This window comes from Harmonia axyridis, chromosome 5 (genome assembly GCF_914767665.1).
Source record: "Harmonia axyridis chromosome 5, icHarAxyr1.1, whole genome shotgun sequence".
Lineage (NCBI taxonomy): Eukaryota > Metazoa > Arthropoda > Insecta > Coleoptera > Coccinellidae > Harmonia > Harmonia axyridis.
Genome location: NC_059505.1, coordinates 19,555,858 through 19,582,380, shown reverse-complemented (window position 1 = coordinate 19,582,380; position 26,523 = coordinate 19,555,858). Strand labels below are relative to the sequence as shown.

The 26,523-nt window shown below is 37.7% G+C and overlaps 1 protein-coding gene across 7 annotated transcripts in view; it reads left to right on the top strand.

The window, feature by feature from the left end:
* The window catches only part of LOC123679983 (multidrug resistance-associated protein 1-like), a 398,343-nt gene that overhangs the window by 176,847 nt on the left and 194,973 nt on the right, over positions 1 to 26,523 (top strand). For all 7 annotated transcript variants that reach the window (XM_045617593.1, XM_045617595.1, XM_045617597.1 and 4 more), the window contains 3 exons: positions 8,164 to 8,357; positions 9,784 to 9,900; positions 9,955 to 10,588. In XM_045617593.1, the coding sequence (XP_045473549.1) occupies positions 8,164 to 8,357; positions 9,784 to 9,900; positions 9,955 to 10,588 (945 nt within the window). The remainder of the gene's footprint in view (positions 1 to 8,163; positions 8,358 to 9,783; positions 9,901 to 9,954; positions 10,589 to 26,523) is intronic.

Below are 26,523 nucleotides of genomic sequence, written 5' to 3'. Positions count from 1 at the left end.
TATAATGGATATTCATGAAGTATGCAACATCCTTTCAAGAAGATGAGGAAATTTCTGATTTAAAATTTGATGAGTTCTACCAATAATTCTATTGCATTCATCGTGAATATGGAATTAGATATTTATAATACAAGTGCAGAACTTATTGATATTCTTCCAAGAGTTCAAAATGACCGAGTGGTAGAATGAGCCTTCTGTACGAGTTTTAAACATTATGTTCCCGAATTCACTGCCTTTTTATTGAAATTGACGGAAATTTCCATAAATATCTATTAGTGATTTTTGCATTGAAAAATGTTGGTTGGCAGAACAGTTTTCTGTATCACAAATTTTACAAATAATAGATAAATCCGTTCCAGTCTATTTTGTTCCACAAAATGTGCCGGAAAGAACTGATTTGCCACTTAATTAGAGAAAAGTATATCCAGAATTTTGTCATTTGAATATCGGAAATTCAATTCGTGAAATCAAATTAGTGAAGCTTTGATAATGAAAATACCTGTCACATGTAAAGTAATTAGATATTTGTATTTCTATGGTCATAGAGTATTATTGCTAGTCTGTCTGGAAACAGATCGAATAAAATTGACCCTACGTATAACATAAATTCATAAAATCTTGACTTATTGAATTTGAGAGCATAATTATGTTTGGACACTACCCTTATTTTTTACCGTAGAATCCAGCGAAATCACAAAAAAATAGGGTTCTAATTTGAAAATCGAAAGTTATGATCAAAGTTTGTTCACAATTTTTGGCACAATATTTGAAACACCCTGTGATGATATTTCTCAAATTCAAGATATGCACGATGTTCCAACATCATTTTAGTTTGAGAAAGTGAATTGAAATAGGCATAGGATATTCACAGTAAAAATAATTCAGGTAATTGTGACTAAGGAAATTCTCTCTTTTTTACGGTTTTTCCTTGATATTTTGAAAAGTATGAGGACTAACACAATAATTTTAGCAAAGAGTAATTGAGAATGGAAATCTCGATAATATCTGAGACATATAAAATGAAAAAAAAGTTTGTTTTGAAAAAAATTTTTTTAATTCTTATATAACCGGAAGCGCCTGAACTTCGAAAATATTTTAGCTGAACAATTTCATATTCCGAAATTTTAGATTTAGGCGTACAACTTTGGTCCTGCCGTTTTGCAATAGCTGGCTGTAACGGTAAGTGGTAGTCGAAATGAATATATCGTAGATGTCATACAATAAGTTTAGTTATTTGTGAACATAACGCCATCGACATGTTAGTCGATTTGTGTCTGCATCATAAAGTTATTTACGATTAACCATGTCAGCTTACGAGCCAAATTCTCGTCATTTGAGGGAGGTTTTAATTTTCTACTGAAATATGAATAAATCTGCGGCTGAGGCTCATCGAATGCTCTCAAATACCTATGGTGAGGCCGCTATTAGTGAAAGAACGTGCCGAGAGTGGTTTCAACGCTTCAAGAATGGTGATTTTGATGTCGAAGACCAGCATCGCGGTGGAAGAGAGAAGGTTTTTGAAGATGCAGAATTGGAGGCAATACTTGATCAAGACTCATTTCAAACGCAACAATAGTTGACAGGATCATTAGGACTACAAGCCATTTCAAAACGCCTGAAAGTCATAGGAATGATTCAGAAACAAGAAAAGTGGGTGTCGTACGAGTTGAAGCCGGGAGGTGTTTGAACGGAGTTTGTTTGTTTGTGAACAGCTGCTTTCGAGGCAAAGACGAAAGGAATTTCTGCATCGGATTGGGACTGGAGACGAAAAACGGGTTCATTACGATAATCCCAAGCACATAAAATCATGTGGATATCCCGGCCATGCTTCCACGTCGACGGCTAAACCGAATATTCTCGGTTCTAAGGTCATGCTCAGTATTTGGTGGGACCAGCTCGGCGTAGTGTATTATGAGTTGTTAAAACCGACTGAAACGATCACAGGCGATCGTTATTGAACGCAATCAATTGAGAGAAAAACCGCCGCAATACGACGAGAGAGTAGATGAATTGGTTTTACTGCATGACAATGCTCGACTCCATGTTGCGAAAGTCAAGATATACTTGAAAAAGTTGAAATGGGAATTCCTACCTCACCCAACGTATTCTGCAGACGTTGCTCCCTCGGACTATCACTTGTTTCGATCAATAGCACACAGCCTGGCTGACCAGCTGACCTATCTTATGAAGAATTAAAAACTTGGATCGATTCGTGGATCGCTTCAAAAGATGACCAGTTTTTTCAATTCGTACGCTGCCCGAAAGATGTGAGAAAGTATAGTGATCAGCGATGGGCAATATTTCGAATCATAAATGTAAAACCAGTGTTTTACAATAAAGCCTAAAATTTCGGTAAAAAAATTTGTGCGCTTATGTATTTGTTATATTATAATATATTTATTTACTTATTACGATTTTAGCCATTCAGGTAGAAATTTAAAAAAAATAGTAAATCTATTGTTTCATAAGAAAAAAAAGAAGACAATTGGCAAGTATAACACAAAATCTAATTTGGTCTGTGAACCCTTGAAAACATTGTAATCACAGTTTCGTCGTCAACATCAATGTCCCTGTATATGTTCAGGAGGACTAAACTGAATCCGATGCCAATATCGAAAAAACCGGAATAACACCATATGAACTACCATTTATTCATCACGGAAATAAACTTGCCGAATTTTCTGCTCGAATAGCTGTGCGAAAATTATGAGTTTCCATACAGTTTTATAATACGTCATAATCTCAAACAATCTATTAATATGAATTTCCACCAAGTAAAAAACCGATCCCATCAAGAAGATCTGGCATACAGGCAACGTTGCAGATTATTAGACCTAATATTAGGTCTATGCGTCTGACACACGTTACGTATTAAACATGATGGCCGCCGCCATATATAAACAATCGATAAAACCATCGATTTTGACGAAAAAAAGGCATTTTTATTTCAGGGAAAGCTTGAATTGTGATTAATTAATCATTTCTAACGAGAATCAGTTAATAAAATACAAGAAAACCAGCTATTAATGTGGATAACCTCACCTTCATTAAGCCAATTTCACAATTAAAAAAAAAAAAACTAGCTGGATTGAGGAATTTATGACAGCGGATTTGTGATCTAAGACCCAAAATAAGTAAGTCTGCAAAATTTCATCACTTTTGAATCATTATTAAAATTAATTCTATATAGTAAACATTGTTTTTCTTTTCAGAAGATGGATTATTTTCGTTTGGATGGATAATTATACAGGATATTTATTTGTCGAATATCAATTAGAAGTATCTAAAGATGTTGGACCAATTCAAGTCTGAAAATTGAGATTAAAGCTTCAAATTATTAACTAATTTGTAAAGAAATACACAATATTTGATCAACAATTATATAGGGTGCATATATTTAAAGTAGTAATTAGACATTTTGAAATTCTCATTTCTCTAGAAATGGCAATTTCTTTCTTTTTTAAAAAGTTTGGGAAAAATGCATAATCAAAATGTGAGAGTTATTATCAGTCAATAGAAATACTACCTGAAAAAGAAACTGCATTCAATGTTTATTTTCAGTTTTGACAAATATTGAATTTACATAATCATTCGATAAGATCTATGAAAAGACCTACAGTGAAATTTTGTTTTAGGAATATTCAGTATAGCTATAATAAACTGAAAAGGGGCAGAATGAATAGATCTACCTTTCAAAAACCCATGGCTAATGTTGCCTTACAAACAATCGTAATAATATCATATATTCTTTGAGAAATCAGGTTATAAGAAGTCCCTCATTTCCGAGGTTCATCAATACTTTTTTCAGTTGAGCAACAAATTATACTTCTATTTCATAATTTATTAGGAAATACAATATTCGATCAACAATTATATAGGGTGTATATATTTAGAATACAAGGAAGGACACCTTTTGAAATCTAAAAATTTGGTTAATAGTAGGTTATTTTCCATAATTTATAATATTGAAAGACCAATTGGACATTCCTGAAGAACTAAGGCGTTTTTAGAATCTGAAAATTGTATCGATGAATTTTGCATACTCTTCTGCACAGATTACGGATATTATCCGTAATTAATTATCCGGATGTTATCCGTAATCTGTGCTCTTCTGTTGCATATTTCTTGAAGGTATATGGACAAAAATGATTTTTGTGGGTTCTGGTGAATGATCAAAGGGATACAGGTAACAATTTCATTAATACCAGTCGCGATGTAGTTATCATAGATAAGAGATGATATAGAAATTTCACTAGATAATTCTGATTCAGTGGAGGAGAGCTGAATTCAAGCTTAATCGTGATGGTTCGTTACGTTATTGAGCAAGCTTGTAGCTCTGGGTTTTACTCAGAAGTAAATTGAACAGGGCAATATATATAGTAAATGAAATTTTGACAGATATTAGTTGAAAAAGATCAACAATTGAGCATTGTATTTACATAAAATCAAAAAATAACTTGCTAACTGTTGTTGCATTGTACTTGGATGACTTTTTTGTTTTAACAAATGTTAATTCTGAATGAATATATCTGATAGAAAATTTAGGTGATAATTTTATCATAAAGAATTTAGGGAAAGCTAAAAATGTTTAGGGATGAATATCACTAGAAATTATGAAAAAGGTAGTTTATATTCTTCAAATATGTATTGCAATAATTCAACATGTCTAATTGTAAACATATGAAAACTCCTTTGAAAACTTAATTGAAATTTGATTCAACAAAAGAGAGTTGTAATAATAGGTATATACATTTTTATAAAAGTTTAATCATTCATTCATGACATGGCAGGTATTAATAAATAGTTACCTTTTAAAGTATTTTATACCTACATTGAATTGCTGGAAAATTTATACCAATTTCGAAAGTAACTGCCATGTCAAAATTCTTCATATACTGAATGATCCTTCAAATTTTATTTCTGTTGTAACATTTTGACTAGTAGTTCAGTGAAAAATTCGAACTGATTTTATATATGTATATAGTATAGCTATAAATGAACAACCTGAAAAGAGACAGAATGAATAGACTTGCCTTTCGAATACCCATAGCTTATGTTACCTCATGAGCAAATTTAATATCTAGGTAGAACCTTTTTGAGAAATCGGGTTATAAGTTTGAGAGTCTCTTAATTTCCAAGGTTTCAGTTGAACGACAAATAATATTATGATAATATAACAGGGTATATATGGTTGAAATTATTCGTATGAAAGATTTCACAACGATTTGATTTCTTCATTATAAATTCAACAGCACTGCACTCAAATTCTTCAAAAACTGATAGGTCACTTATATTTTTGCACTCTTCAGTCGTAAAAGTGTATAGGGTAAATGCACTGGTTAGCCGACCGGCACTGGTTCTCGACCATTCCGTGATTTGAGATGAAATAATAATAAAAATATATCATGTAGTGCAAAATATTTTCGCGGTACGTGTTCTCGACCATTCTACCCTTCCAAGATAGTTTGCATAGTAGTGGTATAGGCCAGAGTTTTCGCGCTAAAAATTAGTTTATAATCGTCTATCATAGAAAAGGGTTCTTTCTCGTCCTCTCTTAGAAATGTGCTTTGTGATATATGACCAGAAAATAGTAATTATTTCTTATTTTAAATGAATTATGTGTGTATATTTTGTTCCATATCAACTATAAGATATATTTTCGAGTGTATTCCAATCAAAAAGCAAATAAATCTATATTTTTTTGTTTAATATTCAGCGGTCGCGAACTGGTATTGGAAAATTTGCATCTTTTATTTCTCGACCAAAGTGGTCGAGAACCAATATGTTACTTCAATAATTGTTCATTTCAACTGATATATTTCTGTTGGATCATTTTCGTTTTTTTTTCGATACCTTGATTCATTTATATATCTACTTTGTGAATATTAGTTTGCGACCACCGAATTAACGTTGAAACACTTATTTCTACCCTTTATTTATTCGCGGTCGAGAACCAATTTGATTGTACTTAATTCTCGACCACTGGTGGTCGGTGTTTTATATTTTATTTACTCATTAGTTTCTAAATAAATATTAAGAGCAAAATAACCAAATAATGTTGTATGAGTTGTTATTTTGAAATATTTATAGAAAGTGGAAACTTTTGCACAATAATTTTTTTTTACGTTCCGAGTGTTTACTTGATTACCTCATCTGAAACCCATCTGAGTGACAGGTAGTGATGTCGATGGTACGGTACGAAAGTAAGAACTAATCACTCATCTCGCTCTGAAGTTTTTTATAAAATTTTTAAGTGGAGCGGCCACTATTATTAGTGGTCGAAAACTAACACAAAAATGGTCGAGAACTCTGCGGCGTGGTCGAGAACCGAGGTTATTGAGATTTTCTATAAGTTTTCACATTTCAAAGGTTAAATGAGGAAAGAACGCTTAAAATTAGATGACAAATCATTTAAAACTCGCCAAAGAATCGATGAACACCAACACCATTAAAATTTGATAAGTTTATGTGTGAAAAAATCGTGCTCGAAATCGATGTTTCTGTTAACTGGTCGAGAACCAGTGCATTTACCCTATTTTAGATATTCAAAAAACACATGGAAATTTTTGAATGTCATCTGACTAACTTGGCTCTTTTTCCAGTAATAAAGCCAATTGTGAATTATCTATAAGGAGTTTTTCTATCTGTTTAATACATGATCAGATGAAGCTTCTGTTCTCTTTTGTAGTTCCATCTTCTGTCGCAATAGATTCAAATTCTCACGAAAGAGAATGTAGTTTTATAGTTTGTGGAAAATAAACGAAAAATTCCTGAAATAAAGTAACATTCATCCAATGCAATCAATAATTATACAAACCCTTCAAACGAACCTGAACTGAAAATGCATTCGATGATATCAATGTTCATTTCCAAATTTTGACAAATATCTATCGAATTTTCAATTCGCCGAAGACTTTGCATTTTATCTGTCGGCATTTATTTAAAGAATAACAATTTTGGAAACTGCAAACTTCTCAAGAACTTTCATATATCGAAATGGAATATTTATTATTAACATGACACTGACAGTCAAATTGTCCACAGATACCACAGAAATATGGGACTTGAAATGTCAAAATGATCCGAAACACCCCGTATACTCGAAAACCGCGAGGAGAATCGAAGGTTTGGGATTTTTCCCGGGATCTCCAGACGATTTTGAGGGGGGTCTTATTCTTGTCATTTTTGCTCTAGATGGTCCCGTTTGGGCTGTGATTTTACGTTTAAAGTTTGACGTATATGTGCAAGCGGTTTTATATATACTTAGATTCTCCGAAAAAGAATTCTTTCACAATGTCTTTAAACTTGATCTATGATAATATAAAACACTAAAGGTTTTCGATGAAGATGGAAGATTCTTTTCTTAGATGAATATGAACTATTCCAATTATTTAACGATGATAATCAGAGCAAAAAAAACTGTGAATACTAAATTGTCACTTTAGCGAGACGAACGAATGAAATGAATAACATATATTAGTCTTGTGAATTTTTCGAAGACAAGATTGATGTGTTGCCTATAGATGGTAGCAGGTCATTTAGTTATAAGCGAACGAATAACTAATATTGAAGACTGGTAGTGTGTTTTAATACCTTCTTCTCATTAGATTGAATTAAGGCATTGGCTGAGCTACAGATTCGCCGCCTCTGAATTTTGATACCTTGGTTCACAATCATATTTGTTGAATATTGAAATTATTTACAATTTTCGAAATTAGTACTTTATGTGTGTTAGTCGGAATAAAAATTAACAAGTTCATTCAGCTGCCCCTTAAAAATTTGTCGCTGTAGGCTTCAGCCTACTCAGTGATCTAGTATATTCGCCATTGAAAAGTAATGTATTCTCCACAAGTGGACCGATGTAAGGAAACAATCATTCAGAAGCGGTCAGCTTTGGCCAATTGGATAAAAATTTGATGAGAACAGTTGATTTGAGGTCCTTTTATTGAACACAATCAATCAGAACAACATTATATAAGAACTGATTCCATAGACTGCTTTCGCGCATAGAAGAAACTAGAGCAAAAAATTTTCAGTGGAAGTTGACCTATCATATGGATCTTTATTATTATTGATTTCTAAAGATACAAACATTTTTGAAATATATTAAAAATTCGTTTTATTGTTATTTGCCATGAATAACTATCTCTTAACTTCTTTCAGAAAGTATGTCCAGAAGAATATAGCAGTTTTTTATCACGTATTTTATTTTCTTGGCTAACTCCATTGGCTTGGAAGGGTTACAAAAGTACTCTGCAAAATTCAGATATATGGTATTTGAGAAAAGAAGAAATGTGTGAAAATGTGTATCCAAAATTCAATAAATATTGGAATTCGTCCCAAAAGAAATGTGAAGGGTGTGTAAGATATTTTTGACTTTTGACTATTTCACATTAAGGTTAGGTTGAGTTGAACAGGAGATGTACTTTAGTGCATTACACCTAAGTACAGTGCATCCCATTTTGGGTGAGACAGCCAGGTTTCTCGCTTGTTATTTAAGATAGAGCCTTGCGGTTTTCACGTTCCTATCCTACTTTTTCGTGAAACTCAAGTTGGTCTAATCAGATTTTGCATAACTGTTTCCGTTCAAGAGATACAGGGTGATTTTGGAAATTGACACTTTTCGGACCCCACCTTTATCTCCGAAGTTATTAGAAATAATGCTGAGGTAAAAACTACGTCTGAATCAGAATTTTGCGTAGAATCCAGTGGCGGACTCAATATTTTTTTTGGGGTATGGTTTTGAAGATTCAACACAAACCTATATTTCTTTAATGGAAAACCCTATATATTATTACTTCGTTGAATTCGTTATTTTTTTCCCTTCAAAATGATGTATGATACTATGTAGGTAGGATATTCAGAAATGTTAGAAAAAACACTAAAACATCGAATAATGATGATTTTTTGTAAATTGGCCATGAATTTCCTATGTTTCAATAAGAGAATTATTACTTTCGATTTTCAAAAGTAGTAGGTCATTGATAATACAAACATCCTTGTTGTTATTATGGCTACTATGCATTTGGGAGCATTGTTTTATCAAGTAGGCATTGGAAGGAAAAAAACCGATCTGATCTAGCTGTCATCGCTAAGAATTATTGTTATTATTATTGATTCTTTTTTTATATGGGAAATCCATTGCCCATTAACAAAAAACATCATCTTTTGATGTTTTATTGTTTTTTTACATTTCTGAACATCCTACCTACATAGTATCATACATCATTTTGAAGGGAAAAAAATAACAAATTCAACGTAGTAATGATATACATGGTGTTCCATTGAAAAAAATATAGGTTTGTGTTGAATCTTCAAAACCATACCCCGAAAAAAAATATTGAGTACGCCACTGGATTCTACGCAGAATTAGATTCAGACGTAGTTTTTACCTCAGCATTATTTCTAATAACTTCGGAGATAAAGGAGGGGTCCGAAAAGTATCAATTTCCAAAATCACCCTGTATCCTTGAACGGAAACAGTTATGCAAAATCTGATTAGACCAACTTGAGTTTCAAGAAAAAGTAGGACAGGAACGTGAAAACCGCAAGGCTCTATCTTAAATAACAAGCGAGAAACCTGGCTGTCTCACCCAAAATGGGATGCACTGTACATCACACTGAAATTTTGTTTTTCATTGTAGAATTATTTGCATTGATCTTGTTTTGTGGGAATAAATTCAATTATTATTATTATTGCATAATATACGAGGATAATGGGAAGTAGGAAATTGTTGATATTATTATTATTACAAAACTGAAACCTTAAATTGCTTATTTCAGAAAACAAACCTCTATTTTGCCATCTCTGATTAAGTGTTTTGGAATGAAGAACCTTATGGCTGCTTTCTTGAAATTCATTCAAGATTCACTCATGTTTGTGAGTCCACTTGTTCTGAGGTGAGATACTTTAAATATGAAATTTAAATATCATAAATCGATGTTATATTTCAGATTGATCATTGAATTTGTTGGTAAAGATGAAGCATTGTGGAAAGGTGTTTTATATGCTAGTATATTATTTGTTGCATGTAGTTTGCAAACAATTTTTTTATCCCAGTATTTCTATAAAATGTTTACCATTGGGATTCAAATGAGAGCTGCTTTAATATCAGCTATTTACAGAAAATCTTTGAGGATAACTGGTTTCAGTAGGAAAGAAAATACTGTCGGAGAAATAGTTAATTTGATGTCAGTGGATACTCAATACTTCGTTGATATTTTAACCTATCTCAATTTAATATGGTCTGCACCATATCAAATAATTGTATCTCTTTACTTGCTTTGGCAAACATTAGGAATATCAGTGATTGCAGGAGTTGGAATGCTCATAGTTATGATTCCAATAAATACAGTCATCATCAATAGGGTTAAAAAATTCCAAATTAATCAAATGAAGCATAAAGATGATAGGATCAGAGTGACAAATGAGATGCTAAGTGGGATCAAAATTTTGAAATTATATGCCTGGGAACCATTCTTTGAGGATTCAATTCAGGGTATAAGACTGAAAGAACTCTTCGAAATGAGGAGAGCTGCTTTCATGAATGCGGGATCTAATTTCATTTGGACTTGTGCTCCCTTCCTGGTAAGTATTTCGAGTTTAATTGACATACAATTGTCGTGTCTGTATTCAGGCGTATCCTATCTCCATGACAACTTGATTGAATTGATCTATATCTTTCGCTGCTTCCAGTCGTGTCCAATTTCTAATGTTTTGCAATCGCGATTTCTTCTTGCAACCTAGCCATCTTCTTGCCTCAACCTTTGCCTGGATAATCAGCCGAGGGATGTGATATTTGTGGCCACGTATTATGTGTCCGAAATAACTGACCTATTTTATTTTTATGGTGCTCAGAAGATCTCGACTCTCATTCTGCTGCCTGAGTACCTCTTCATTACTGGTATGAGCAGTTCAAGGAACCTTGAGGATCCACCGGTTGCACCATATCTCAAACGCTTCAATTTTATTCATGGTGTCATCTTTAATCATCCATGTCTCACATCTCTACAAGAGAATGCCCCATATGTAACAGCGAAGTGTATTTAGCCGCGTCCGAACTGTGAGGTTTCTGTCAGTGAGAGTTTATTTCGATCAGTCGAATGCCCCACGTGCCATTTCAATCCTCGCTTTTACCACTTCGTCGCATGTTATTGATTAGCCAGATACCCAAATATTTGAAGTGTGGTACAAGTTTGTAGCCTACACCTACAGTTAAGGGTGGTATAGTTTATTCAAAGTCACTTGAGCTAGTCCATAAAAACGCTTGGCCATAGATGGCCCTTTGAAGTGGATACCGCGATCTCTAAATACCGGGGTTTATTTGAAAGTATTGTTAGACAATACATTCACTGGCCCCAAAGGAATTTCTGGAAACTTGGACAAACCTTGTATAATCGAAATATTCATCTTCCTCCAAGTGACTTTGGATATACTATACTTCTGTTATCATCCTACCAGATGGAGATTACTTTATTGCGGTACTCAGTAGTAGAGAGGGTGTGGTCTGAGCGAGAATTGATCAAAGGAACTTGAAAATAACTAAACAGAAAAAAACTACAATTATAATTGAACCTTGAAAATACAAATTTCGAATACTATGAATACTCTCGTCGTCACTTTCCTTTTGAAAACTTAACTTCAGTTCAGTGAAGGCCTCCCTGGGGATGAACCCTTCCACTTGGTTCAGTTGTCTCAATTTAGAAATTGAACCAAAAATCTTGATTTCCAAAATCAGGTGTTGAGTAGAATTCGATGTCAGGATCTACGGATTCCCAAAATTGTGCTTTGAGATGTTTCCAAAAAAATAGTGGTCCGAAATTTTGAGATGTTTTCAAAAAATAGTAATCCTAACTCTTGAGAAGTTTTCCAAAATGTGAAGTCCAAAATTTTCAGCTATAACAAAGAACCGGTCATCCTGTTTTTGATCGCGAAAAATAAATCAAATATTTATCACCTTGATATAAGAAATGGCGAAATAAAATATTGGTTCAGTAAACGTAGATATAGGCAACAGAAAAATGCTCATACGATACGATGCGATGCATTCGATAGTACCTCCACAACGAGAAGAAGAAACGAAGAACCATCAGGCCAATCAGGAGTGGAAATCCTTAATATTGCGAGAGCACCCTACCGGCTGAGGTTTCTCTTGACGAGTGGCGTAACATGTAATGTAGAACGTAACAAGTTCAATGTTGTGTAAGCCAATTGTAATCTGAATTGGTTCTATAGTTATTTCACCCACGATCATCCGTTTTGTTTCTTGATATTCATACTATTAAGCCAGGAACTAAACCGGAGGAACTTGAAAAGTTTTTGGAAAGTCGTCTAGAAATTGTGAGTTGTGAAATACATATTACGTATTAATTACGAACTATTAAAAACGGCGTGGAAAAGAGAAATCTGGCCAAATGGGGCACTGGTGTCTTTTTTCAGGAAGAAAGGGATGGCAACCACATAGTTGGATCCTCGAGTATAGAACGTCAAATCTCATCTAGTATTACAAAAAGTGCTGTACAAAATGATGATAATAATGTGATACATAATAAAAAGACAAATTTTGATCTTTTACTTTCAAACATTCAAGGCCTAAAACAATACAAGATTGACGAACTGATATCAGATTATTGTGAGTTAGATTTAAAATTTCTATGCATTACAGAAACTTGGTCATTGCGTGATGATATTACTAATTATAGTTTTCCAAATTATCAATTAATAAGTTTTTATGTCTCTCCTATTTTAAAGAGGGGTGCTGCAGAAATGATGACGAATTACCGCCCAATATCTGTATCACCAGTTTTGTCGAAAATATTTGAGTATGCCATGCTGGGGCAGATGTTAAAATTTTTGGAAGTCCATAAAGTAATTACTGATCGTCAACATGGTTTCCGGGCAACATTTTCAACTTCAACGGCCTTGGAATCGTTTTAAAGTGAAGTTCTGAATTTGGTCAACCAGGGCGGAGGCCCGATTGGGAAATTTTGTGACCTCAGTCGGGCTTTTGACTGTGTTCAGCATGATATTTTGAGAGACAAGCTTTATAAATATGGTATTAGGGGAAAAGCGTACCAATGGATATCCATGTATCTAAATAATAGGCTACAATCCGTTGAAGTGGTTGATAAAGGAGACACATACATGTCTGATCTTATGGTGAATGCACAGGGAGTTCCACAGGGGTCCATACTCTGTTGTTTATCCTGTATATCAATGAGTCACCTTCTGTTATACCAGAGTCATTTACCACTCTTTATGCAGATGATTCAACATTTGTGTTTAGTGGTGAAGACCCAAACATTTTAAGGGCCAAAATTATGAATGCTTTATTGAAATTCTCTGCCTGGTCTAGTGATCAATCTTTGTTATTTAATGCAACTAAAACGAATTTCATTGCATTTCATCCTCGCCAAAAAACTTTTTCCCCTGACTTTGATATATTGGTTAACAACTCAAACCTAACAAAAACTGCAAATGTGAAATTTCGGGGAGTGTTTTTTGATTCGGATTTGTCCTTCAAAACTCACTGTCTGAGTTTATCAAAGTTGTTAAATTCGAAATGTTTTCGAATTAGAAATTTGAGGAAAACACTTAATGTAGGTCACATTCGTTTAATTCATTTCAGTGAAATACAATCTAGGATTAGTTATGGGATTCGTATTTGGGGGAGTTCTCCTCATGTTAAAAATGTGTTTTTGTCACAGAAAAATTTCATAAGGTGTATTTCAAATGTCTCATTTTTAGACTCCTGTCGACCTGTTTTTGTCAACCTGAGAACTTTAACTGTGTATGGCATTTATATATTGGATTTGATCACATCGGTGCATGTCAATAAGAACAGCTATTTAAAGAATAGTGATATTTATGCTCATGACACAAGATATAAATCAAACTTCTCTATATCTTACCAGCGAATAGAAGTATGTAACAAATCACATTTGGTAATGGGAATTAAACTTTATAATAGGCTTCCCCAATGTTTTAAAGATATTACCTTAGTGCATAAATTTAAAAAAGAAATAAAGAACAATCTTTTTGACATGTGTCTCTATTCTGTTGAGGAATATTTTGAGAAAACTCATTGAACTATGTCCAGACTGCAACATTCACTTTGCTTGATTTTAAATATTGACTCACTTGTGTGTTTCTAGTGATTATTAGTATTTTTTATATGTTTATTTATTGCGTTACTGTATTTGTTCATTAAAATGATTGCTTAGTTCTTGTATTTTAGGGTAAATTCTTATTTCAGTTATTAATTCAAATTTTTAATTTGTTCTTATTCTGACTTGGCTTATGTCATTTGATATTATGAGAACAATAAATTCTATATGTCTATCTATCTATTGATGCCTCATTGTCTACCAGACTCATGCACTCTATCTAGCAGTATCTGTAAGTCCTCCATGTTCTCCGCAATGATATGAATGAATTATGAATATCAGAGCCAATATGGAAAGTAGCAAGCTCAATTCGTTATAATTATCGAAAATGAAATAGAAAATCGAGAGAAAAATATATAATCTTTAGCGTCAACGAAATTGGGATAACTAATTTATTGTATTACCTATTTTTTTTTTCACACATTTCGCGGCTTGGGTGTAGGCATTATTCGGGTTGGGTTACCAAGAACATGCTCATTGTCAGTGGGGAGAGACTATACTCCGGACGATATTAACAGTTCCCAAAATTGCAGCCTTCTGCATCCACATAATTCTGTTTTCTGGAAGTTCCAACTCTTTGATATGTTTCACTGTTTTTTTGTTAACAAGGCCATTTGCACTTATGACCAATGGCACGATCCTCACCGATTTCAACTTCCATATTGCCTTCATTTCTCTCGCAAGGCTCTGATAATTTTCGTACTTTTCCGCGTATGTCTTCACCAAGTTGTGGTCCAGCGGTACCACAAAATCTATCACTATTTCTGTCTTCTCGTTCTTGTTCCAGATTACCATGTCTGGCCGGTTGTGCTCAGTAGCTCTATCTGTATTTATTGCGACGTCCCAATATAACATTGTGTGTTCATTTTCCAGAACTGGTAGTGGTGAATACTTATAATGTGCTGTAAATTCTGTGACCAGATTCTCTCTCACACTGATCAGCTGGTAGACTACCTTCCCCATATTATTGTGCGTTTCCAGGTATTTTGTTTCGGCAATTGCTCCGCATCCAGCAGTTATATGGTATATGGTCTCCGGTGCTGCATTACACATTCTACAATTCGTGTTCTCAATCTGCTCCTTTAAGATATGCTTAGCATACATTTTTGTTTTAACTACCTGATCCTGAATTGCCATAATTGCACCTTCAGTCTCCGGAAAGAGGTAACCTCTAGTAAGATATATATTGGAGCTTCTGATATCCACCTCTAGCTGTTGGAGGCTGGCGTAGAATCTTTCATGCATAGTTTTTTTCTTCCATGTTTTCCTCATCTTATTCAACAGTTGCCCCCCTCAGGTTCTTCACTGCTAGACATATTGAGTTGTGTGTAGTTTCTGTCCCACGCTACAATTGCTCTATGGAAAGCTGATCCATTACTTCTGAAATATTGCCTAAGGTTGTCCTTTTCTTTTTGAACATTTGCTTCCAAACTCATCAAACCTCTCCCTCCTTCATCCCTTGGCAAATACACTCTTTCAATTGCCGAATTAGGATGAAGCATCCCTCGCCTGGTTAGCAAAGTTCTAATTTTTCTGTCTAATCTCTCTAAATCCGTTTTTGACCAAGCTATTATTCCCGCTGTATATGTTGATACCGGTATTGCCCAGAAGTTAATGGCATTTATCTTGTTCTTTGAGTTCAGGTGTGTACTGAGGATCTTATTGATTCTTCTAATGAGTTCATGTTCAGCGAGTCCTTTGTGTTTTTTCTGCTTTATTCCGTATGATTGATGTATTCCTAGATATTTGTAAGTGTTCTCCGTTCCTAGCTCTTTGATAATGTTTCCGTCTCTCAGTGTGATGTCTTGTTCTTCCACATATTTCCCTCTCTTGGCCTCTATTTTCGCACACTTATCTAGTCCAAAATTCATCCGAATGTTCTCACTAAAAGCTCTTACTATCTCCAGTTCTCCTTCCAGTTGCTGGCTTCCTCTGGCAAACAATTTCAGGTCGTCCATATAGAACAGATGTGTCAGCTTGTTTTGATTGTCAATCGAGTATCCGTATTCGCTTCAATTCAGCATCCTGCTCAATGGGTTCAAGGCTAGGCAGAACCATAGAGGGTTTAAACTGTCTCCCTGAAAAATACCTCTCTTGATCGATATTGCTTCTGTTTTGTACCTACTAGTTCCATTCCCGACCACTAAAGTTGTTCTCCATGTCGACATTAGGTAACATAAAAGCTCTGTAACGTGACTGTCTATTTTGTAGATTTTAAGTATTTCCATTAGTCAGGTGTATGGCACAGAGTCATATGCCTTCTGGTAGTCAATCCATCCCATTGATAAGTTCTTCAAACGTTTTCTTGCTTGTTTCGTAACGACGTTATCTATAACCAGAAGTTCCTTGCATCCTTTAGCCTTCCTCCTGCATCCTTTCTGTTCCCAGGCTAGGATATTGTTGTTTTTGATATGTGTATTCACTTTACCTTTTATAATGGATGTTAAAATTTTGTAGGCAGTTGGGAGACAAGTTATTGGCCTGTAGTTTTTGGGTTGAGCCAGGTCACCTCTTCTTTAGGCCTTTAACTGCATTTCGTACATCAATCTCTGAGATTTCGAATTCGGCCATTGGCGCGTAGTTCGTTGAGAGCTCTTTTTCGGTGTTTATTCATTCTGCTTGGTCATTATGCTGCTCGTTTTGTGACCATATACTCCTTCAAAATTCAGTCATGTGCTGCTTAGTTGGTATTGTCGTCTTGTGTTGTAAATCTGAATCGATTTGTCTGAAAAATAGTTTTTGGTTGTTGTTAAAAAGATTATTCTCTTTGTACCTCTGAGTTCTTTGGTGATATCGTCTGATTCTGTTTCCGAGCGCTGCTATTTTTTGTTTGGGGGCTTCTACATGCGTGGTCAGCTTTTGTCGGTAGTGAGGTTCATGGGATTTTATTTTATTTCGTTTCGCATAGTTATTTGTTTTCTTTAGAACCCTTCTACTAGGATTTCCTGTATGAAGAAATATATGCAGCACCCCTATTTCTTTCCTGAACTTTACGATTTTGGTATTCTGTCGAATTTTCCAAGGAGGCATATCATCTTCTTGCCTCCTCTGTGCACTCGGTCTTCGTTTTTGTTTTGAGTTTAGTATGTTACTAACTACTGTTGGCGCACAGAAGACTTTGTGGCAAAGTTCCTCCAGACTTTTCGAGGTATTCATCAGTTCAGATAGAGCTGTGTTAACTTCTGATATTGTCTTTTTTAGTTCGACATTCACCTTCAGTCTTGCCAACTGCGGCCGTACTTCGATCGGGATGCCTTCATATTTAAAGTTGACTTCTTATTTCAGCGTATAGCTCTTCTTTACTTTGCAATGGCTGCTCTGTCTGATGTGCGACTTCATTTTCCTTCTTCCTTCTTTCAATATTTCTAAATTACAATATCAATATTCATTCAAAACATCTCAGGATCTGAAACAAAATGAAAATATTAATAAAATTCGAGTTCAATTTGATAAAATCAACAAAAGATATTCAACTCAAGTATCAGGAACCATTTATATATCATGTAAATAATGTTAAAAGAGTCAAAAGACTGAATATTCAATTTTCATTCAAAATGATAAAAAATAATCATTTATTTTATATTTCCTATGTTAATTTTCATGAAATAGCTTGTGATCTAGTGAATTACATCTAGATGCAATCTCAAAAATGTAATATTAGCTATTAGCACATGTGTAAAGAATAACGAGAGTTTTTGTTCTTAAAACAAAGCACAAAAGGAAAAGGACAGTCCCTTTCAGAGAAATGCTAACCGAAGACACGTGTTTCGGGCTTTCGGCCCTCATCAGTACGGTGAAAAAGTGTTAGGACGAGCAACACTTGAAACAAACAACAAACAAACAGAGTCAACAACAGAAGCCAGCCGTCCATTTGTGGTTTCAGCAGGAAGACCCAATGGGTTTTCGGGAAACAACCAACATCACCACGTAGGAAGCTATTGCTACCTGCGTGACATCCGAGTCCCGGGATAATCACATGTGTAAAGGATAACGAGGGTTTTTGTTCATAAAACAAAACACAAAAGGATAAGGACAGTCCCTCTCAGAGAAATGCTAACCGTAGACACGTGTTTCAGGCTTTCGGCCCTCATCAGTACGGTGAAAAAGTGTTAGGATGAGCAACACTTGAAACAAACAACAAACAAACAGAGTCAACAACAGAAGCCAGCCGTCCATTTGTGGTTTCAGCAGGAAGACCCAATGGGTATTCGGGAAACAACCAACCTCACCACGTAGGAAGCTATTGCTACCTGCGTGACATCCGAGTCCCGGGATAATCACATGTGTAAAGGATAACGAGGGTTTTTGTTCATAAAACAAAGCACAAAAGGATAAGGACAGTCCCTCTCAGAGAAATGCTAACCGTAGACACGTGTTTCGGGCTTTCGGCCCTCATCAGTACGGTGAAAAAGTGTTAGGATGAGCAACACTTGAAACAAACAACAAACAAACAGAGTCAACAACAGAAGCCAGCCGTCCATTTGTGGTTTCAGCAGGAAGACCTAATGGGTTTTCGGGAAACAACCAACATCACCACGTAGGAAGCTATTGCTACCTGCGTGACATCCGAGTCCCGGGATAATCACATGTGTAAAAGATAACGAGGGTTTTTGTTCATAAAACAAAGCACAAAAGGATAAGGACAGTCCCTCTCAGAGAAATGCTAACCGTAGACACGTGTTTCGGGCTTTCGGCCCTCATCAGTACGGTGAAAAAGTGTTAGGATGAGCAACACTTGAAACAAACAACAAACAAACAGAGTCAACAACAGAAGCCAGCCGTCCATTTGTGGTTTCAGCAGGAAGACCCAATGGGTTTTCGGGAAACAACCAACATCACCACGTAGGAAGCTATTGCTACCTGCGTGACATCCGAGTCCCGGGATAATCACATGTGTAAAGGATAACGAGGGTTTTTGTTCATAAAACAAAGCACAAAAGGATAAGGACAGTCCCTCTCAGAGAAATGCTAACCGTAGAAACGTGTTTCGGGCTTTCGGCCCTCATCAGTACGGTGAAAAAGTGTTAGGATGAGCAACACTTGAAACAAACAACAAACAAACAGAGTCAACAACAGAAGCCAGCCGTCCATTTGTGGTTTCAGCAGGAAGACCCAATGGGTATTCGGGAAACAACCAACCTCACCACGTAGGAAGCTATTGCTACCTGCGTGACATCCGAGTCCCGGGATAATCACATGTGTAAAGGATAACGAGGGTTTTTGTTCATAAAACAAAGCACAAAAGGATAAGGACAGTCCCTCTCAGAGAAATGCTAACCGTAGACACGTGTTTCGGGCTTTCGGCCCTCATCAGTAAGGTGAAAAAGTGTTAGGATGAGCAACACTTGAAACAAACAACAAACAAACAGAGTCAACAACAGAAGCCAGCCGTCCATTTGTGGTTTCAGCAGGAAGACCCAATGGGTATTCGGGAAACAACCAACCTCACCACGTAGGAAGCTATTGCTACCTGCGTGACATCCGAGTCCCGGGATAATCACATGTGTAAAGGATAACGAGGGTTTTTGTTCATAAAACAAAGCACAAAAGGATAAGGACAGTCCCTCTCAGAGAAATGCTAACCGTAGACACGTGTTTCGGGCTTTCGGCCCTCATCAGTAAGGTGAAAAAGTGTTAGGATGAGCAACACTTGAAACAAACAACAAACAAACAGAGTCAACAACAGAAGCCAGCCGTCCATTTGTGGTTTCAGCAGGAAGACCCAATGGGTATTCGGGAAACAACCAACCTCACCACGTAGGAAGCTATTGCTACCTGCGTGACATCCGAGTCCCGGGATAATCACATGTGTGAAGGATAACGAGGGTTTTTGTTCATAAAACAAAGCACAAAAGGAAAAGGACAGTCCCTTTCAGAGAAATGCTAACCGTAGACACGTGTTTCGGGCTTTCGGCCCTCATCAGTACGGTGAAAAAGTGTTAGGATGAGCAACACTTGAAACAAACAACAAAGAAACAGAGTCAACAACAGAAGCCAGCCGTCCATTTGTGGTTTCAGCAGGAAGACCCAATGGGTATTCGGGAAACAACCAACCTCACCACGTAGGAAGCTATTGCTACCTGCGTGACATCCGATTCCCGGGATAATCACATGTGTAAAGGATAACGAGGGTTTTTGTTCATAAAACAAAGCACAAAAGGATAAGGACAGTCCCTCTCAGAGAAATGCTAACCGTAGACACGTGTTTCGGGCTTTCGGCCCTCATCAGTAAGGTGAAAAAGTGTTAGGATGAGCAACACTTGAAACAAACAACAAACAAACAGAGTCAACAACAGAAGCCAGCCGTCCATTTGTGGTTTCAGCAGGAAGACCCAATGGGTATTCGGGAAACAACCAACCTCACCACGTAGGAAGCTATTGCTACCTGCGTGACATCCGAGTCCCGGGATAATCACATGTGTGAAGGATAACGAGGGTTTTTGTTCATAAAACAAAGCACAAAAGGATAAGGACAGTCCCTCTCAGAGAAATGCTAACCGTAGACACGTGTTTCGGGCTTTCGGCCCTCATCAGTACGGTGAAAAAGTGTTAGGATGAGCAACACTTGAAACAAACAACAAACAAACAGAGTCAACAACAGAAGCCAGCCGTCCATTTGTGGTTTCAGCAGGAAGACCCAATGGGTATTCGGGAAACAACCAACATCACCACGTAGGAAGCTATTGCTACCTGCGTGACATCCGAGTCCCGGGATAATCACATGTGTAAAGGATAACGAGGGTTTTTGTTCATAAAACAAAGCACAAAAGGATAAGGACAGTCCCTCTCAGAGAAATGCTAACCGTAGACACGTGTTTCGGGCTTTCGGCCCTCATCAGTACGGTGAAAAAGTGTTAGGATGAGCAACACTTGAAACAAACAGCAAACAAACAGAGTCAACAACAGAAGCCAGCCGTCCATTTGTGGTTTCAGCAGGAAGACCCAATGGGTTTTCGGGAAACAACCAACATCACCACGTAGGAAGCTATTGCTACCTGCGTGACATCCGAGTCCCGGGATAATCACATGTGTAAAGGATAACGAGGATTTTTGTTCATAAAACAAAGCACAAAAGGATAAGGACAGTCCCTCTCAGAGAAATGCTAACCGTAGACACGTGTTTCGGGCTTTCGGCCCTCATCAGTACGGTGAAAAAGTGTTAGGATGAGCAACACTTGAAACAAACAACAAACAAACAGAGTCAACAACAGAAGCCAGCCGTCCATTTGTGGTTTCAGCAGGAAGACCCAATGGGTATTCGGGAAACAACCAACATCACCACGTAGGAAGCTATTGCTACCTGCGTGACATCCGAGTCCCGGGATAATCACATGTGTAAAGGATAACGAGGGTTTTTGTTCATAAAACAAAGCACAAAAGGATAAGGACAGTCCCTCTCAGAGAAATGCTAACCGTAGACACGTGTTTCGGGCTTTCGGCCCTCATCAGTACGGTGAAAAAGTGTTAGGATGAGCAACACTTGAAACAAACAACAAACAAACAGAGTCAACAACAGAAGCCAGCCGTCCATTTGTGGTTTCAGCAGGAAGACCCAATGGGTTTTCGGGAAACAACCAACATCACCACGTAGGAAGCTATTGATACCTGCGTGACATCCGAGTCCCGGGATAATCACATGTGTAAAGGATAACGAGGGTTTTTGTTCATAAAACAAAGCACAAAAGGATAAGGACAGTCCCTCTCAGAGAAATTCTAACCGTAGACACGTGACACGTGGTTAGCATTTCTCTGAGATGGACTGTCCTTATCCTTTTGTGCTTTGTTTTATGAACAAAAACCCTCGTTATCCTTTACACATGTGATTATCCCGGGACTCGGTTGTCACGCAGGTAGCAATAGCTTCCTACGTGGTGATGTTGGTTGTTTCCCGAAAACCCATTGGGTCTTCCTGCTGAAACCACAAATGGACGGCTGGCTTCTGTTGTTGACTCTGTTTGTTTGTTTCAAGTGTTGCTCATCCTAACACTTTTTCACCGTACTGATGAGGGCCGAAAGCCCGAAACACGTGTCTACGGTTAGCATTTCTCTGAGAGGGACTGTCCTTATCCTTTTGTGCTTTGTTTTATGAACAAAAACCCTCGTTATCCTTTACACATGTGATTATCCCGGGACTCGGATGTCACGCAGGTAGCAATAGCTTCCTACGTGGTGATGTTGGTTGTTTCCCGAAAACCCATTGGGTCTTCCTGCTGAAACCACAAATGGACGGCTGGCTTCTGTTGTTGACTCTGTTTGTTTGTTATTTGTTCATGTGTTGCTCATCCTAACACTTTTTCACCGTACTGATGAGGGCCGAAAGCCCGAAACACGTGTCTACGGTTAGCATTTCTCTGAGAGGGACTGTCCTTATCCTTTTGTGCTTTGTTTTATATATATATATATATATATATATATATATATATATATATATATATATATATATATATATATATATATATATATATACGCAGGGGGGCTTCGGCCTTCGGGGAGTGACGGCCCCGCGTACCCGATTCCACCAGGCCTCAAGGTTAGCAGCCTTGGGCACTGAGATAATGCTGCTCCTTTAACCAGAGGTCAAACGCAACAGGGCGGTGGGGGGTTTCGGGCTGGCCCCTCTCGGAGCCGTCCAGAGGATCAGTCTGGTGGGGGATGTTGTGGTGCGAGCGGCGCAACCCCCCGAGATGGTACCGCAAGGCCCAGGCTTCACAAGGAAAGGAACCTGAGTTTGGACGAGGTGCAACCTCGCCCCACGCAGGAACCGAGAAGAGATGGGAGAGTACGTTGGACGGAGGACGAGAATGTCCTACTTATACGTACTCATTATGTAGCAAAGAACTTGGAAGAGTCATCAAATAAGACATACCGCCAAATTTTGACAGAAATCTGGAATGACATCAAACCAGATAAACCATTATACACCAACTTGCTGGCCAACCGAGTAAGATATTTCATGGAAAATCAAAAATTCTCGAGCACTGAACTTACAACAATTCAGAAGAGCATATGGCCGCAAACAGCAGTACCAGTCGATGAAGAAGAGCCCCAACCAGAAGAACAGCATTCATGGGACGAAAATGGTCTTACGGATGAGAGGATGGAAAAGATGTTCGGTAGAAATCTCCTATCGTACGCAGGTATGAACCCAGAGAGCAGACCCAAAATACCAAGGATGAAAGGCTCTCAGAAGATGTTGGAGAAGGTTCATATGATGGACGAAATAATCAAAAAGTACACCAAAGACAGCTCATTCTTAGCCGACTTAGTGGACTTGGTATACGCGGGAGCGATTACCGTGTGCGAGGAGATGGAAAACCCCGTGAATCAAACAACAGTCACGAAGCCAGCAGCCGACCAGCCGCCATGGAAGATCCGCCTGGAAAGAAAAATTATTTTAATCCGAAAAAAAATTGGTATACTACATACTTACCTTAACGGAGAGACGGCTTCAAATAAAATCCATAAAGCTGTGCACAGAATAGCTTCCGAACACCGCATCAAAGTACGGGTACCTGACTTCAGACATAAACTGGAGACCTTCTGCGACAATCTGAAACAAAAGGTTAAAACGTTGGGTAATCGAACAAAGCGCTACAATGAAAGAACTAAAAGATACAAAAACAACCAGATGTATTACAAGAACCAGAAGCAATTCTTCAGAAACCTAGAAGGCTATACCGCTGCAGATGGCACACCACCTAAAACAGAAGAAATGTACACATACTGGCAGGAAATATGGGGTAAAAATAAACATCATGATGATGATGCAGAATGGATTAGGGAAGCTGAAACAGAAAGCACTAAGTATGAGATGGATGATATCAAAATCAGCAGACCCGATATTGAATATGTGCTTAAAAAGACCAATAATTGGGCTGCACCAGGTCCAGATAAGATCCACAATTATTGGTGGAAGTACTTCACCAGTACCCATCAACTTCTAGCGACTCTTTTCCAGAAAGCACTCCGTGACCCCTCAGTTATCCCCGAGTCCCTCACAAGTGGCATTACTCTGATGATACCAAAGGGAAATAAAACAACAAACCCCAACAATTTTCGCCCAATTACATGTTTACCAACTATTTACAAACTCCTCACTGGTACCATTACCATGCACATATGGAAACATGTAAGGCAACACCATATTTTGACGCGGGAACAGAGTGGATGCAGCAGGGACGCAAAGGAGTGCAAGGAACTTCTTGTAATCGATCAAATAATCACCAAACAGGTTAAAAGTAAACTTCGTAGCATCTCTGTAGCCTGGATCGATTACAGAAAGGCGTTTGACTCTGTGCCGCATTCCTGGCTGCTGAAGGTACTCCGATTATATGGAATCTCGGAAACCATAATCAATCTGATAGAACATCTGATGAAAACCTGGCGTACGAAGTTAGTAACTGAGGGCAAGAATGGAACCAGCAGCTCAGAAGAGATAACAATCAGATGCGGTATTTTCCAGGGAGACACACTGAGTCCACTGTGGTTTTGCCTGGCTCTGAATCTCCTTAGCAAACTCCTGAACAAGACCAAATACGGATACGTACCTAACAAAGCCAGAAACATTAAGATCAATCACCAACTTTACATGGATGACTTGAAGCTTTTCGCAGCCAATGAAGATCAGATGAGGAGACTACTGGAGATTGTTTCCTCATTTAGCCAGACCATAGGTATGGAGTTGGGCCTGGACAAGTGCGCGGTCCTGAATGTTAAGAGGGGAAAGATCACGAAAGGACAGGAGATGAAACTATGGGATGAAACGAGGATACAGTACCTACAACCTCAAGAGACATATAAGTACCTAGGTGTTCAGCAGGCCTTGGATATAAATGCGGCGCAAGTGAAGGAGAACTTCAAAACGAAGTACTTTGCCAGAGTAAGAAGTCTCTTAAAGGCCAAACTGAGCTCCAAAGCCCTTTTCACATCAATCAACATATGGGCCGTACCTTGTATGAGCTACTCCTTCGGTGTTGTGCGCTGGACAGCGGCGGAACTGCAGGCAATGGAAGCTGCTCACTAGGTATGGTGTCCACCATCCCCACTCCTCAGTGGGCAGACTCTATATGAGTAGGCACGAAGGAGGTAGAGGACTGAAAAACATGCAGATAACGCACAACAAAATAGTATTAGAGATGAGAAACTATTTCAGATCAAAAAACTTACCTTTTATACAGGTGATGTGCAAGGAAGATGAGTCCTCCCCCCTGCAGTTGGCGAGACCCTCCCTGGACCTAAAAGAGCAATCACTGAAACAGCTCTCAGAAGAATGGCACAACAAGGCACTCCACGGCAGGTATCCTGGTCATCTGAAATCTAATAACATCATAAAGTCAGAGTCGCTTACTCACCTTAAAGCGGGATATCTTTTTCCGGAGACAGAGGGGAGAATCGTGGCAATTCAAGATCAGGTGGTCCCAACGCGAGCATACATAAAGAGGATAACAGGCCGCAATATACCCACCGACATGTGTAGAAAATGCGCCAAAACCCTGGAGACGATACAACACGTCACCTCCTCGTGTCCAATAATGGCACCTAAGGACTATACAGAACGTCACAATGCTATGGCAAGGGTATACCATAGAGAACTCGCAAAGAAGGCAGGCCTCATACAAGACCAGGGGAAACCACATACTTACCAACCACGTGATGTTCTGGAAAACGACGTAATCAAGCTCTATTGGGACACGGCCTTGGTAACGGATAGAGCAATTCCACACAATCGACCTGACATTGTTCTGTTCAACAAAGCTGAGAGATATGTACAGATAATCGACGTAACGGTACCGGCCGATGAGAATCTAGCTCGAGCCTACACGGAGAAATTGACCAAGTACCATGATCTCGCATTCGAGCTCAAGGAGATCTATGGACTTGAGAGAACCTCTATATTGCCCCTCATTATTTCGGTGAATGGATTGGTTGAGTCCCACCTCGTTGAAAACACCACACGACTACAGCTAAACACAAGCTTGATCAGCCAAGCTCAGAAGGAGGTAATTTTGGCCACAACACATATAGTCAGGAAGTTCTGAACTAGCTCCTGAGACAACCTTGGCTTCGTCGGCCCGGTTGGCTCAGGCACCAACCCGTTAAACGGTGATTAAAAAATATATATATATATATATATATATATATATATATATATATATATATATATATATATATATATATATATAACCTAACGCTCATAACGGATAGAGGGGTTGAGCATAACCATCCAGATATGGTGGTGTGGGACAAATTGAACAAAACCGCCACCATAATAGACTTCGCGGTTCCCCAAGACAACAACTTGGCGAAGACCTACGCAGAAAAGATTAGGAAATATGAGGCACTAGCACATCAGATTAA